Source organism: Magnolia sinica, chromosome 2 (genome assembly GCF_029962835.1).
Source record: "Magnolia sinica isolate HGM2019 chromosome 2, MsV1, whole genome shotgun sequence".
NCBI classification, from domain to species: Eukaryota; Viridiplantae; Streptophyta; class Magnoliopsida; order Magnoliales; family Magnoliaceae; genus Magnolia; species Magnolia sinica.
Window position 1 is genome coordinate 52,063,394 of NC_080574.1, and position 16,125 is coordinate 52,079,518.

Genomic DNA, 16,125 nt, shown 5'->3' on the forward strand with positions numbered 1-16,125 from the left:
CATGAGAAGTTATGATGTGATGCAGAAATAAGAGAAGAGGTCAAGAAGCTACACGATTATAAATTGAAGATATGGTGGAGATTGTTGTAAAATAGATGTCTTAAATCTGGTTTCACAGCGCTGCTCGACCAGTTGAGGGATTGACTCGACTTAAAGTCCAGCAGCGATGTTTCTGAAAATCCCGAGGTCTTCGACCAGTCGAAACCCAGGCTCAACCAGTCGAAGGTTACGCAGATGGTGAGCAGATTTTGCGCGGATTGCGTAAATTTGAGGCGGTTTCAGAGAGGTGCATAAGTGGAGTTTCTTAAACTATAAATAGGAGTCCCTAGGACTTTTCTAAGAAATGTTAAGGCTTTCTAAAGCGGTTCCAAAGGTTCTTAAAAGGGTTCTAGGGTTTCTAAAGGGTGTAGCAAGGGTGAGATTCAAGGTTGTTTGAATCGAGTAAGTCTTTTTTCTTTATAATTTCTATTTTCATAGTAGAATTCTGTCGCTTTATGCCATAGTTTTTCCCCGAAAGGGTTTTCCACGTTAAATCTTTTTTGTTCTCTTGTATTTGCTTGGTGCCATTAGATTGCTATCCTAAATCCATATCTACGTGATTCTGCAGCACAAATCCCAACAGAAACACCACGATTGCCGTGACTGAAGTTAATCATAAATTGCCACGACCGTACCAGATTTAAATTATACCAAAGCCAACCATGGTTTATGGTTTTAAGTCTCGAGCCAGTCTGAAATAACTCGAGTCAACTTGGACCTAGTTGAACTCAACATGGATGATATACCTCGAGTGACTCATGCCGAGTTGGGTGAGTTATTACAAACTCGAGTAATATGGCTTAATCTGGCAAGCTTGCAGCCCTAGTGACTCATCTGGCCAAGAATATGTGTGTTTTCAATATGGCCGGTAGGGCCATGTTGAGCAATCAGACCGTTAGTAAGCCGTGAGCTATATATTGACCGCTAAAAAGAGAGAAATAGCAAAACTACGTGTTCAACTGAAAATGGTCCTAATATAGGTCACTTGATTTTGCCAATCTGGATTTTCATTTCTTTTCTTTTTTACGCGGTCAAGATGCAAACCAATATACCAATGGTCTAGATTACTGTACCTTGGGCCTTATCTGTTAGAATTGAAAATAAAAGGGTGACTCTGCCCGACTCAACCGAGTTGTCCAGCTTCATCCATTAGGACTTGACTCCGGACCGAACGAGATCCGTTGCTCGACATGGACAGAATGACAAATCCATCGATCCAACCCTCACCCTATAAAGCAGCTTCAGTATTCGTGTCATCGACCCTTAAGTGACACATGTTCATGCTAATCCAAACTGTCAGAATTGTGGGCCTCTTGGTCGATAGATCATAACCCGAATATGACACTGATCAGAAAATGTTAACCGTCTGATTTCGTCTATTCAATTTTACCCATTGAAAACTTCCTTTTTTAACCATCTATTCTTCAGGCCCAAATCAAATGATTAAGATCATCCAATCAATATGAGTTTTGGGTTACACTCCATCCATAGTGGGGCCCACAAGTTAGACAGGCAGAGTTGGCGCACACGTGTGCCACATGTGTGGAGTAGACTACTCATTACCGTCAACACGAACTCAAGCGTGAGGGGGGCCCAAGATCTTACACTAATCGACAAGTCCGGGCGCACGCCGAGCACCCCAACAAGAGATACTATTGTGCCACCCAAACCCAATGCAACCCAACAAAACCACCCCTTCAATATTGTCACTCCTAACTAAGAAAGCAAAGATCTCACGTCCAACTGATTGGACCACAACCGACAGTCTACCCAACGGATGATTTCTAACTTATTAAGTGCATGTAAAATCCAATCTCTCCAATAGTTTGAGCACACCATAGGGAATACATAATGCAAAATTCAGCCCTATCTACTCATCAGGTGGGCCACACCATTAAAAAAATTTGTATCCATTGATACAAGTGTGATGTACTCAATGCGTGGATATAGGAGATTTTTTCATAAGGAAACTGAAATGATTGGGACAACCTATTGGACGGTTTGGATTGTCACACGTACATAAAAGGTCGGTAATTATCCACTGGGTGGACAGGAACTTTATAGTCCAACCGGTTGGACTTAAGACCTCCCCACTAAAAAAACATCCCTTATAGCTGTACAACATCCCCATCAATCAACCTATTTAAACCCACCTCTAATCATTCATTAGTAGAAATGAAGATGATGAGGGCATCAATACATTCATCTCCGCCGTTTGTTTTGCTCATCATCACGCTGGCCACCGTTGTTTTTGACACGATTAGCGTCACCAACGGTGAGTTTTTGATCGGGCTGGGTAGCTATGATATGACAGGCCCAGCGTCGGATGTGAACATGATGGGCTATGCCAACATGAAACAAAGCACCGCCGGTATTCACTTCCGGCTACGAGCGCGAGCCTTCATTGCAGCCGAAGGGTCCAAAGGCCCAAGGTTCGCATTTGTGAACCTTGATGCCGGTATGGCTTCTCAGTTGGTTACAATTAAGGTCCTCGAGAAACTTAAATCAAGGTAATCAAACTTAGAGATTTTGATAATCCCAGTCTACACGCGTTTTAGATTTGAGCCATCCATTAGGTGAGCCCAAGAATCAGGTCGGTCTACTTATCAGGTGTGACACGTGTGCATTGGATGTAGACCATTGGTCAAATTGACCCACTTAACGAGTGGACTACCGTATTTTAGGCCTGATTACTTAAAGGGTTGGCCTTGGGTCGATTCATAATTGGGTCGGGCTGGGTTGACCCAGACCCGCCCTTTCCAAGTCATATCTGCATGCATGAGTGCACATTGTCTAACGTAGAAAACAGTAGGTTTTTTTTTTTTTTTGTATCATCGTGGCCGTCTATCTCCTCAGGTACGGAAAACTGTACACTGAAGAGAACCTAGCGATTAGTGGGACCCACACCCATGCTGGGCCAGGCGGGTACTTGCAATACGTGCTCTACTCCGTCACCTCCCTTGGCTTCGTTCAACAATCCTTCGACGCCATGGTCACTGCCATCGAGCAGGTCATTGTCCAAGCCCACACCAATCTCAAGCCCGGTTCCATTTTCATCAACAAAGGTAAGAGGTAAAGAATAATGTTATATAGCCCATCTATGGGACATCTGATCCGTCTGTTGGGTGGGCCGGACTATGGAGATGACCTGGCTGGAAAATCAGACCGATCAAGCAATCAGGTAGAACACGCGTCACAGATACAAAATATGGTTTTAAAAAATTTGCCGCCGTTCTACAATCACCAGCTAGATTCTACCATCCGGGACCCACCTAATGTACATATTGATCTTCTCATCCCATGTGTTCAAGTGCATCGGATGAGTAGTGGGCAGACGCAGGGGAAGGACGTGTTGAGGTCGAGCACCGTCTTCCTCAGATGGATATGTACTCCAAATCCATGGGGCTTATCTAGACTCCTAAAGATACCTCGAATCCATCATGAAAAAATAAAATAAAATAAAATAATTATAATTTTTAGAAATTCATAATAAATTAATTGGTGATGAAAAATGAGCTTACAATCTCTTAAATAATAACATAAACCTAGGAAGAAGTTTAGGATTCATACTATAACTAAAACTCCAAAAAATCATTACTTCCTATTTATAGACTATTGATTTCCACTAGACCTTAAGATTTTTGACCAAAAATTGTAAGTTTCCTATTTGGCTCGACCATGCTATTCTTCTAATTATTCTAAGAATTTTTCATGTTGGACAAAACTCCTAAAGCCTAACAGATGAAAAGTTATAATCAAACTAAAACTTACTATGAATAATAAAAACAAAAACAAAATAAAAATTCGACTGTCAATATAATGGAATCTCACAAATTCGGCATGTGCAACCTAACATAGTAGGTTGCATGGCTGAAGTAGCTAGTCCTACCCCAAAGTTATATATGGCATGTCGGATAACTCATTTTGGTTTGCGAGATACCCCGTTTTAAGTTCTGATGGTCCAGATCACTTCCGCCTCCGATCAGGCCTTTTCCGGTCCATCTTGGCCAAGAAATTGTATGCAACCCACTCTACATCATGGGCCCCACAGATGATCAGTTCCATGCACTGTTCAAATACTCGAAAACTTGACTCAGATTCCATGTTCATCCAGATCAGGCTGACTCAAAAACTCGACCCGAGTTGACTCAATATTTTAATAATTTATAAATCAGAAAATTAGAAAGAGAAATGAAAGTTTGAGATTCACTCTCATTTCATTCTATAAATGCTTCCACCTTGATTCCCCACGTGACTCGGTTTAGGGTTCGAGTCACTGCAAGTCAACACGAGTCTTCCTGAGTCAGAAAAGAGTCATCAGGCCCAGTCCCGAGTTTCTCAGTGGTTCGGCTCGAAATCTCGTGGAATCGAGTTGACTCATCCAAGTTTCGAGTCGAATCAGTGAGTTTCAGAACAATGGTTTCAGAGATCACTTACACCATAACTGCGGTGTATGAAGCTGCAGTTGATGATCCTTTGTAAATAATACTTTTATTGATGTTGATAATTCTTGCTTTCTTGAGTAGGAAATGTGATAAATGCTGGAATAAACAGAAGCCCAAGTGCTTATCTCTTCAATCCACCCGAGGAGAGAGCCCGTTACACCCAAGACGTCGATCCCGAAATGAGCCTCCTGAAATTCGTGGATGGGGCCACCGGAAAGAGCATCGGAGCCTTCAATTGGTTCGCAACCCATGGGACGTCGATGAGTAAGAACAACAAGCTCATCAGCGGCGATAACAAAGGGGCTGCAGCGAGGTTCTTCGAGGACTGGTTTAGATTATCTTTCAAAGCGCCTCCTCAAATGGCTAAAACAGCTTCACAAAATTCTACTAGTTTACAAGGTAATCTTACAACGGAACCGGTGGGTGTAGAGCTTCAGTGTATGTGCCTTTTATCCACCGTTTTATCAATATGATGGTGATGATAGGTGGGCCCATCGAAGTAGTTGTGTAGTTGGATAAGTGGCAATGAAAGAGCATATACACTGAGTAATTGGTGTATATGACACACTAGATTTAGGATGGACTGAGACATACGCACATATACAAGTTATTTATCAAGCACAGAATTTTGTACACGTGGCACATGTACAAGATCCAAGAAGATCACCAAATGGGCTCCAACGTAGATGGACTAGAGCTCAAAAGTCACATTGATTGGTCGATCCTAACCGTTCGTTTGGACGTTGGAGGAAGGTGAGTGGATGGCCAACCAAAGTTTCATTGATGGGTACTTTAAAACAAATCATCCACTTGAAAGGTTAGGATTTTCCTACAAGTGGGGGAGGTAAAAAAATTAAAGAAAGATTGATGTCATTTTATATGAATTTCGAGCTTTGAAAAGCGCACGCGCGCGTGTAATAAAGCTCATGTACACGCCATGTGTTTGTGGCTCCCATTACGTACTGTATAACAAAGCAACGAGGTTTGTACTGTGTTGACACCACAAAACTCGGTGGGCCCCACCATGATGTATGTGTTATATCCACACCGTCCATCCATTTCAGCGGTGTGGTCTAGATTACTGTACCTCAGGCCTTATCTTTTGTACTGGTCACAGAGTAATATTTCAAAGAGTTAGTTACTGAATAAAAGAGCATAAGCCCGAATACAGACACTGCGCGCTGGTATACAGAGGACTACACTCTGCCAGAGTGTTATTGTTAACCGCTTACTCCAATTAATTTGAAATTTTCTTGTGAAAAAGATGTGAGCAGATTGGTGGAAATAGCAAGTAGAATCAAAGCCACTGGAGGAGAAACATGTGACGAAACTACAAGTAGAAAATTCAAAGTGAGGAAGACTGGTGGATCCCAGTTCGTTGCAGCATTTTGCCAATCCAACGTTGGGGATGTGAGCCCGAACGTTCTTGGAGCATTCTGCACCGACACTGGCTTACCATGCGATTTCAACCATTCATCATGCAATGGCAATACCCTACTCTGTGTGGGCCGAGGACCTGGGTATTTTTCATATTCCCACATTTTGTCAATACATTCAACAAAAGGCAACAGTAATTTTCGATCTGATTGGCCTGATAATGTTAGTGGGATCCTAACTCTTCAATCTTTGGCCTAATCTTTTACCAAATGTGGATATTTGCTGTATATAAATCTATTTTTGGGTCACTGATCCAATGGTTAGGATCTTCCACATTTGGGTGCTGCAATCATAGGTTTGGATCACCAAACCATGGTCCCAAATATGCAGAATCATAGGCCTCGAGCGAATTGAAAGTTTGTAGAGGTGAAGACTCTAGAATTCATCCTAATACACCAAGCCTCGGATTTGTAAAATATTTGTTGTCTAATCAATGTGGAAAACAGTCCCATTTATGTGGACCATCCAAATTATTTATCACCTCACCGATGTGGCATGGCCTAAAAATGGGACTGATTGAATTCTCCTAATCATCCCATCAATGAACGTGGATTGCATACCGCTAGTGGACAGTGCTCTGTGGGCCCCACTATGATGTATGCATACACAATCCATTCATTTTGCTTCATTATTTCAGGGTATGAACCCAAAAATGAGGTAGATTCAGATCTCATATGGACTGCACCACAAAAAACAGCTATGAACACTAAGATCACCGTTGAAAACTTCCTAAGGCCTGTTGTAATGTTTTTTTGTCATATTATATCTATATATATATATATATATATATGAAGGGAAAACATAAATATGAAGTTTTGTGGTTCTAAAAGAGTTTTTAATGGTAGAGGTTCAATCACCTCTGTGGTCCACCTGAGATCTAAATCTGCCTTGTTTTATGGGCTCATAACTTAAAATGATCCGGACAAAATGGATGGAAAGCGTGGATAAATAAAATACGTACATAGTCATGGTGGGGTCCACAGAGTCAGTATGCAGTCCTGGTCCCTACACCTGCAATGTCCATCTGTCATTTCATCAGCCTCAATCTAGGACTGCCCATCGATTGGAGGGAAGATATCAATGAGTATCTGCAACAAAGATAATGTATAACCACCGTCGATTTTTGTGGTAAAAATGTATTAAAACATCATTTGACATTGAGTTTTAATTTTGTGGGCCAGATACCCAGATGAGATACTAAGTACAAAGATCATCGGCCAGAGACAGTTCCAAAAGGCCGTAGACCTCTTTAAGACCGCTCAAGAGAAACTGACCGGGAAGATAGATTACCGCCACGTGTATCTGAATTTCACGAATCTCGAGGTAAATTTGGGATCGAACAAGGTGGTGAAGACCTGTCCGGCGGCCCTCGGTCCTGGTTTCGCAGCCGGGACCACAGATGGCCCTGGAAAATTTGGGTTTCAACAAGGTGACGAGGAGGTAATGACGATAACACCCTTGCCTTTTGTTTTATGAGCAATTACCAAATAATAGCTGTGGAAGTTCTCTGTGGTCGAGCGTTTCGGCAGTTATAACAATCTCATTCTCACACATTGGTATTTCAATGACACGTGCTAGTGACAACCTCTTAGAAAGAAAGAAAATCAATTTATTTATTTATTATTTTTTTTTTTCCAGGTAAATGAATTCTGGAAATTGGTGAGAAATATGCTGAAAGAGCCAAGTAAAGAACAGGTGGAGTGTCAAAAGCCCAAGGCCGTTTTGCTTGATGCCGGAGAGATGTTTGACCCTTGGCCATGGACGGTAACTATATCATTACCTCTTACTTTCATTAGAGAAAGGAAGAGAGATTAAGCATGGCAATGTTTCTGTGATCCTAGCCATTGATATGTTAAGGCCCACCATTGATTGGCCTTTCATCATTTGAAAGTGGACCACCCCCACATTTCTCTTCTTAACCATATTTTAAGCTGCAAATTGAGTGGTTTCAATGGTCCACTTGTCGGTAGTTTTCAAAGCATGGTCCATCCAAGGTGGCTTGCAACAAACCAATGGTCTGGATTATTGAACCATGTATCCCGAATGTAGAAAAAGAAAATGACACAGATGATTATCTATATGAATGGGTAGAAAGCACATAAACCATGATTCTTCTCACCTTAGCTTTTATTTCTGTGTTGTTTATATTGCAGCCTGCAATTCTCCCTATACAGATGTTGAGGATTGGTAAACTCGTCATACTTTCAGTTCCTGGAGGTGAGCTTTCCAACTCGTTACTAGGTGGGGTCTGGGTGGGCCATGCCCGGACCAGCATGACCCGTTTCTAGCCGTACACTTAAAACGGTTGCATCGATTGTAGACCGTTAACGTTTACTTTCAAAGAGAGATCCCTGCAGCTACCTTACAACTGTCTGCACAACCCTACTCACAACCGCACTTGCCAATGAGGCCCACTTGCTTGCAAGAAGATTTTTGGGCCAGGATAGATAAACAGTGAGGAATGTCTCCACATTGTCGTGCGTGGCCGTGAATGATATTTCCATTGTAATGGATCCAATTCCTTTTCGGGTATTATCCAATGCTCAGGCAGAAAGTTTGTGCAGTGCAAGTGGGGTTTGACATAGTTCAAGGATCCAAACCATTGATATGGTGGACCTCACCGTACATAACCCATGCAGTGAACACCCTCTACATTGGAAGATCCTGGCCATTGATATTCAGCCTATTTTTGGTTGGACATAGATTGTTGCTGTATTTTTTTCTTTCTCATCTGTCTATATGTTAGAAACCAATTGAAGTGCTAGGCGCCATCTAGGATAACTTTGGTAAATAGGCCCTCCATTTTGGGGCCATAAAATCAACGGTTTGGACAACTGAACCATGGGCTCACTTGCCTTATCAAAGTTCAAAAACTCAAAAACTCGAGCAAGTCATTACTTACTCGACTCAATGTTTTTAGCTGGATTGGGTCAACTCGTCCAGGTCATTACTTGACTCGACTTCTATTTAATAATTAAATTAAAAATATTTATGGTGATGATAAATGTTAAGAATAATCATATTGTATTAAAAGCATTTATTAGACTTGACCTGATATTCAAAAATTAAATAATAATAAAAGTTATAGAGATAATGAAAATTAATAGTAATGCATTATATCTATTAGTGAAGAAAAGCAATGATGAAGGGGGAGAACATGCTGAGTCACTTGACGAGTTGAGACTGAGCATAGATCCAAAACTCAGTGACACGACTAGCAGTTGGCTGACTCAGCTAATTTCTAGACTGAGTTGTCTCATAAACTCAGATTGTACCAGGCTCATTGTTGACTCGCCCTCAACTCTCCTGACTCAGTATTGACTCATACCGACTTGCTCGAAAGAGTGTGAGAGAGGTTTGACCACAAAACTCTGAAAAGCAGGGATCTCAACTAGAGCTGTACACAAACTGAGTTAGCTCGGTTAACTCGCTTGACTCGACTCGGAAAAATTCAACTCAACTTGGCTTGTAACTGGGTTCGAGCCGAGTTGAACTGATTTTTTTAGCTTGAAAAAAATATGAGCTGAGTTCAAGTTACACTGAGTTCGATTCAACTCAGCTCGGAACTGGACTCGAACTTGACTTGGTTCAAATCGATTAAGCTTGAATCGGGTTCACTTAATATAAATAATTTGTAAATATTTATATATTTAAATAAATTATATATTATATAATATAACTCGGCTTGAAAGATCGAGCTCAAGCTTGGCTCGAGCTACCCTGAGCCATTGAGTGAGTCGAGCCAAGCTGACCAATTAGGTGCAAGGACTGAGCTGAACCAAGTTCGAGCTGGGTAGTCGGTTGGCCGAGCCAAGCTGGGCCAACCTCAACTCGGTTCGGCTCTACTCTCAGCCAGCATGCCTTAAAACTATGAGCTATTAATTTAAAAAATATATATATTATTACTTATATCTATATAAGAAAATTAGACCATGAGCAATAGATGCTTAAAAATGAGTTCATTGATCATTTTAGTTAATAGTAATTACGTATTATAGATTTTAATTTCTAATACATAATAATTTCACATTAACAGAGTTCACGACCATGGCTGGGAGGAGACTGAGGGAGGCCGTTAAAGAGACGTTGATAAGCAACAGCAACGGGGAATTTGATGACAACACCCATATCGTGATTGCTGGCCTTACCAACACCTATTCTCAGTACGTTGCGACGTTCGAAGAATACAAGCAGCAGCGATACGAGGTAGGTGCTAAGTAATTCGTGTATCCCTACATGCAAGCGTGCTTCATCTGATCTAGGCCATTCATTGGGTGAGGCCAGCCATGAACACGTCCAAGCCCAAAAATCAGGCTGGTTCATCTATCATATAAGTGACACGTGTATGTTTATGGTGAATGGACACATAATGAGTGGGCTAGCTTAATTTTCAAATGACCTCATATGTTATTGGTATATAACATATGCCAATAAGGAATTACACCCAGTTACCTCTTTGACCTGTACTAAAGAATTACATACCAATGAAATGCGCAGGCAGCTTCCACATTGTACGGGCCTCATACATTGTCAGCATACATCCAAGAATTCAAGAAACTAGCAATATCCATGGCCAAAGGAGATAAGCTGAGCCACACCGGACTATCACCGCCCGATCTTTCGGACGCCCTAATAAGCCTCTTACCACCACCATTCGGTGATTCAAGCCCTAAGGGAAAGAAATACGGCGACATACAACATGACGTCGTCATACCATCTAAAGGATCATTTGGGAAGGGAGACAAGGTTAGTGCCACATTTTGGAGTGCCAGCCCCAGGAATGATCTCTTGACCGAAGGAACTTTTGCCGTTGTAGAAATGCTGTACAAAAAACGGTGGATACCGGCCTACGACGACGATGATTTTTCCTTGTTTTTTAAATGGAGTATGGACAATAGTAGCTCATATAGCTTGGCCACCATTGAATGGGAAGTGCCCAAAGAAGCGGTTTCCGGGGTTTATAGGCTAAGGCACTTCGGATCATCCATGAAATTTCTGCTGCCTCCTAATCAATACTTCACTGGCGCTTCGAGCTCATTCGCAGTTTCTTAGTTGCAAATTTAGATCTAGTGTGCATCGTAAATTCCGTATATGTTGCCTAGCTAGTGTTGTGATAACAAGGTAATAGATGAAGAGATGGAACTCATTAATAAAGTCGGATATGTAATTTACAATGGGCATGCTTGGGTGCTACCGAGATATGCAATAGCGGTGGCCGATTTAGCTAGTAAAATACTTGTTGAATATTTAGCTTATTTTGAATGGTTGAATTGTCAAATGAGTGTTAGCTTTGTCCGAGTTTGATAGCCTGATTTTTTGGCTGACCACCCGTCTGATCTAGAAGAGCAAATTCCTCAAGAAATCTTGAATCTATATGTACAATTAACACCGTGAAAGTTGATCTTTGATGGGTCAAGAACTGTAACACCCTATACTTTTCAGTACTTGGGTATTACCCGATAGCCTAACTTTTGGAATCGCTCATCTTCATTTTGACTAAATCTAACCATTGTAAGTAATCTCTATCTACAGGTCAAGACATCCATCCATTGACTCTCGAGATAAATCGTCAAATCATTAGATCCACCGTTCATCAAGGTTACAACGTTCTGTTGTACGGTCCACTCTTTGAAAAAACATAATGAATTATATGGTCTTCATATCCGACTCCTATATCACGCCTAAACATACTTAGGATCCCCACTACGCCAAAACTGCGAAAAAAGGACGGTCCAAAACCGTCTCAAACGACCAAAAAGGACGGTCATGGACCGTCGCAAGGGCCGTCAAATTTTGACGTGTCATATTACTTAAAGGACGGTCGAAAACCGTCATTTTTATTGACGAAAAAAAGGACGGTCCTAAAAAAGGACGGTCGTGAACCGTTCTAAAAAAGGACGGTCTCGGACAGTCTCTTATGAGCCTTTAAAAGACGGTCATGGACCGTCCTTAAAAAAGACTGTCGTAAACCGTCTCTGATGATCCTTTAAAGGACGGCTATAGACCGTCCTTAAAAAGGACTGTCATGATCCGTCTCTTATGGGCCTTCAAAGGACGGCCACAGACTGTCCTTTAAAAGGACGGTCATGAACCGTCCTTAAAAAGGACTGTCATGAGCCATCCCTTATAAGAGGGTCATTATACACCTGTTACATCATCATATTCTTCCTGATATACACCTGTTATATAATATATTTCATCATATTCACATTCACATCCATCTAAACCTAAACTACGTAAATCCAACATAAACTACATTCATCCAAACATAAACTACATCCATCTAAACCCAAACTACGTAAATCCAACATAAACTACATTCATCCAAACATAAACTAAATCCATCCAAACACAAGCAATCTTATCCACATTACATTCATCCACACATAAATACATATAAGTTTAACATCATAAATAAAAAAAAGAAAAAAAATCAGCAACAATTTTCTTTTTGTATCTTTCACCTGAAAAAAAAATATTAAACCAACAAAATATTATAATTTAGAATCATGAAGAATTGCATAAACTTCTTCCAAAAAAGTGAGCACTTTTTAAAAATAAAACCGATCATTAAAATAGGTTTAGGTTTAGGTTTTAGATTTTAGGTGTTAGGTTTTAGGTTTAGGTTTAGGATTAGGTTTTAGGTTATAGGTTATAAGTTTAGGTTATAGGTATAGGTTATAGGTTAAGGTTTAGGTTATAAGTTTTGGTTTTGGTTTAGGTTAAGGTTTAGGCTTAGGTTATAGGTTTAGGTTAAGGTTTAGGTTTTAGTTATAGGTTATAGTATATAGGTTATAGCTTTAGGGAATTGAGAATAGGTTAAGGTTAAGGTTTAGGTTTAAGAAATCGGGTCCGAGTTCGGGATCGGGTTTAGGTTTCGGTTATCAAGTTTAGGTTAGGGAGTTGAGATTAGGATTAGGTGTAGGTTTAGGTTCAAGGATTTGAAAATACATTTCGATTTTAGGTTTAGGTTTAGGTTATAAGTGCAGGTAATAGGTTTAGGTTTATGTTAGGTTATAGGTTAACGTTTAGGTTTAGGAAATCGGGTTCGGGTTCGGGATCGGGTTTAGGTTTGGAATGGGGAGTTGAGATTAGGATTAAGTGTAGGTTTAGGTTTAGGGATTTGAGAATACATTTAGGTTTAGGTTAAGGTCTAGGTTTAGGTTTAGGTTTAGGTTTAGCTTATAAGCAATAGGTTTTAGGTTTAGGTTTAAGCTATAGGTTACAGGTTTAGCTATAGCTTTAGGCTTTGGTTTAGGTTACAAGATAAAGGTTTAGGGAATTGAGAATAGGTTTAGGTTTAGGTTTAGAAAATCGGGTTTGGGTTCGAGATCGGGTTTAGGTTTGAGTTTTCAAGTTTAGGTTTAGGTTTAGGTTAGGGAGTTGAGATTAGGATTAGGTGTAGGTTTAGGTTTAGGGATTCGAGAATACATTTAGGTTTTAGGTTTAGGCTAAGGTTTAGGTTTAGGTTTAGGTTTAGGTTATAAGCTATAGGTTTAGGAAATTGAGAATAGGTTAAGGTTTAGGTTTAGGAAATCGGGTTCGGGTTCAGGATCGGGTTTAGGTTTTGGATTTCAAGTTTAGGTTTAGGTTTAGGTTAGGGAGTTGAGATTAGGATTAGGAGTAGGTTTAGGTTTAGGGAATTGAGAATAGGTTAAGGTTTAGGTTTAGGAAATCGGGTTCGGGATCGGGATCGGGTTTAGGTTTGAGTTTTCAAGTTTAGGTTTAGGTTTAGGTTAGGGAGTTGAGATTAGGATTAGGTGTAGGTTTAGGTTTAGGGATTTGAGAATACATTTAGGTTTTAGGTTTATGTTTAGGTTATAGGTTATAGGTTTAGGTTAAGGTATAGGTTTAGGTTATAAGCAATAGGTTTAAGGAATTGAGAATAGGTTAAGGTTTAGGTTTAGGAAATCGGGTTCGGGATCGGGTTTAGGTTTTGGTTTTCAAGTTTAGGTTTAGATTTAGGTTAGCGAGTTGAGATTAGGATTAGGTGTAGGTTTAGGTTTAGGTTTAGGGATTTGAGAATACATTTAGGTTTTAGGTTTAGGTTTAGGTTTAGGTTATAGGTTATATGTTATAGGTTTAACTTTAAGTTAAGGTATAGGTTTAGGTTTCGGTTTAGGTTATAAGCTATAGGTTTAGGGAATTGAGAATAGGTTAAGGTTTAGGTTTAGGAAATCGGGTTCGGGTTCGGGATCGGGTTTAGGTTTGAGTTTTCAAGTTTAGGTTTAGATTTAGGCTAGGGAGTTGAGATTAGGATTAGGTGTAGGTTTAGGTTTAGGTTTAGGGATTTGAGAATACATTTAGGTTTTAGGTTTAGGTTAAGGTTATAGGTTATAGGTTATAAGTTTAGGTTTAGGTTAAGGTATAGGTTTAGGTTTCGGTTTAGGTTATAAGCAATAAGTTTAGGGAATTAAGAATAGGTTAAGGTTTAAGTTTAGGAAATCGGGTTCGGGTTCGGGATCGGGTTTAGGTTTGAATTTTGAAGTTCAGGTTTAGGTTTAAGTTAGGGAGTTGAGATTAGGATTAGGTGTAGGTTTAGGTTTAGGGATTTGAGAATACATTAATATTTTGGTTTAGGAAATCGGGTTTGGGTTCGGGATCGGGTTTAGGTTTGAGTTTTCAAGTTTAGGTTTAGGTTTAGGTTAGGGAGTTGAGATTAGGATTAGGTGTAGGTTTGGGTTTAAGGATTTGAGAATACATTTAGATTTTAGGTTTATGTTTAGGTTATAGGTTATAGGTTTAGGTTTAGGTATAGGTATATGTTTAGGTTTCGGTTTAGGTTATAAGCAATAGGTTTAGGGAATTGAGAATAGGTTACGGTTTAGGTTTAGGAAATCGGGCTCGGGTTCGGGATCAGGTTTAGGTTTGGGTTATCAAGTTAGAAAGTTTAGATTAGGATTAGGTGTAGGTTTAGGTTTAGGGATTTGAGAATACATTTAGGTTTTAGGTTTATGTTTAGGTTATAGGTTATAGGTTTAGGTTTAGGTATAGGTATAGGTTTAGCAGTTTAGGTTATAAGCAATAGGTTTAGGGAATTGAGAATAGGTTAAGGTTTAGGTTTAGGAAATCGGGTTCGGGTTCGGGATCGGATTTAGGTTTAAATTTTCAAGTTTAGGTTTAGGTTTAGGTTAGGGAGTTGATATTAGGATTAGGTATAGGTTTATGTTTAGGAATTTGAGAATACATTTAGGTTTTAGGCTTAGGTTTAGGTTATAGGTTACATGTTTAGGTTAAGGCTATAGGTTATAGGTTTAGGTTAAGGTTTAGGTTTAGGTTTAAGGATTTGAGAATACATTTAGGTTTTAGGTTTAGGTTTAGGTTTAGGTTTAGGTTTAGGTTTATACTATAGGCTATAGGTTTAGGTTAAGGTTTAGGTTTAGGTTTAAGTTTAGGTTATAAGCTATAGGTTTAGGGAATTGAGAATAGGTTAAGGTTTAGGTTTAGGAAATCGGGTTCGGGTTCGGGATCGGGTTTAGGTTTTGGTTTTCAAGTTTCGGTTTAGGTTTAGGTTAAGGAGTTGAGATTAGGATTAGGTGTAGGTTTAGGTTTAGGGATTTGAGAATACATTTAGGTTTTAGGTTTATATTTAGGTTATAGGTTACAGGTTTAGGTTAAGGCTATAGGTTATAGGTTTAGGTTAAGGTTTAGATTTACGTTTAAGGATTTGAGAATATATTTAGGTTTTGGGTTTAGGTTTAGGTTATAGGTTACGGGTTTAGGTTTAGGTTTAGGTTTATGTTATAGGTTATAGGTATAGGTTAAGGTTTAAGTTAAGGTTTAGGTTATAAGCTATAGGTTTAGGGAATTGAGAATAGGTTAAGGTTTAGGTTTAGGAAATCAGGTTCGGGTTCGGGTTTGGGTTTAGGTTTGAGTTTTCAAGTTTAGGTTTAGGTTTAGGTTAGGGAGTTGAGATTAGGATTAGGTGTAGGTTTAGGTTTCGGGATTTGAAAAAACATTTAGGTTATAGGTTTATGTTTAGGTTACAGGTTATAGGTTTAGGTTAAGGTAGAGGTTTAGGTTTCGGTTTAGGTTATAAGAAATAGGTTTAGGGAATTGAGAATAGGTTAAGGTTTAGGTTGAGGAAATCGGGTTCGGGTTCGGGATCGAGTTTAGGTTCGAGTTTTCAAGTTTAGGTTTAGGTTTAGGTTAGGGAGTTGAGATTAGGATTAGGTGTAGGTTTAGGTTTAAGGATTTGAGAATA

At 39.7% G+C, this 16,125-nt stretch overlaps 1 protein-coding gene across 1 annotated transcript; it reads left to right on the forward strand.

Moving 5' to 3' along the window:
* Positions 1-2,199: 2,199 nt before the first annotated feature.
* LOC131237097 (neutral ceramidase 2-like) lies at positions 2,200-11,114 on the forward strand. Its single transcript, XM_058234750.1, has 9 exons — positions 2,200-2,549; positions 2,896-3,104; positions 4,566-4,883; positions 5,749-6,004; positions 7,103-7,361; positions 7,560-7,685; positions 8,075-8,138; positions 9,958-10,127; positions 10,419-11,114. The coding sequence occupies exons 1-9, from the start codon at positions 2,215-2,217 to the stop codon at positions 10,971-10,973; spliced, it is 2,292 nt and encodes a 763-aa protein (XP_058090733.1). The 5' UTR covers positions 2,200-2,214; the 3' UTR covers positions 10,974-11,114.
* The last annotated feature ends 5,011 nt before the right edge of the window (positions 11,115-16,125 follow it).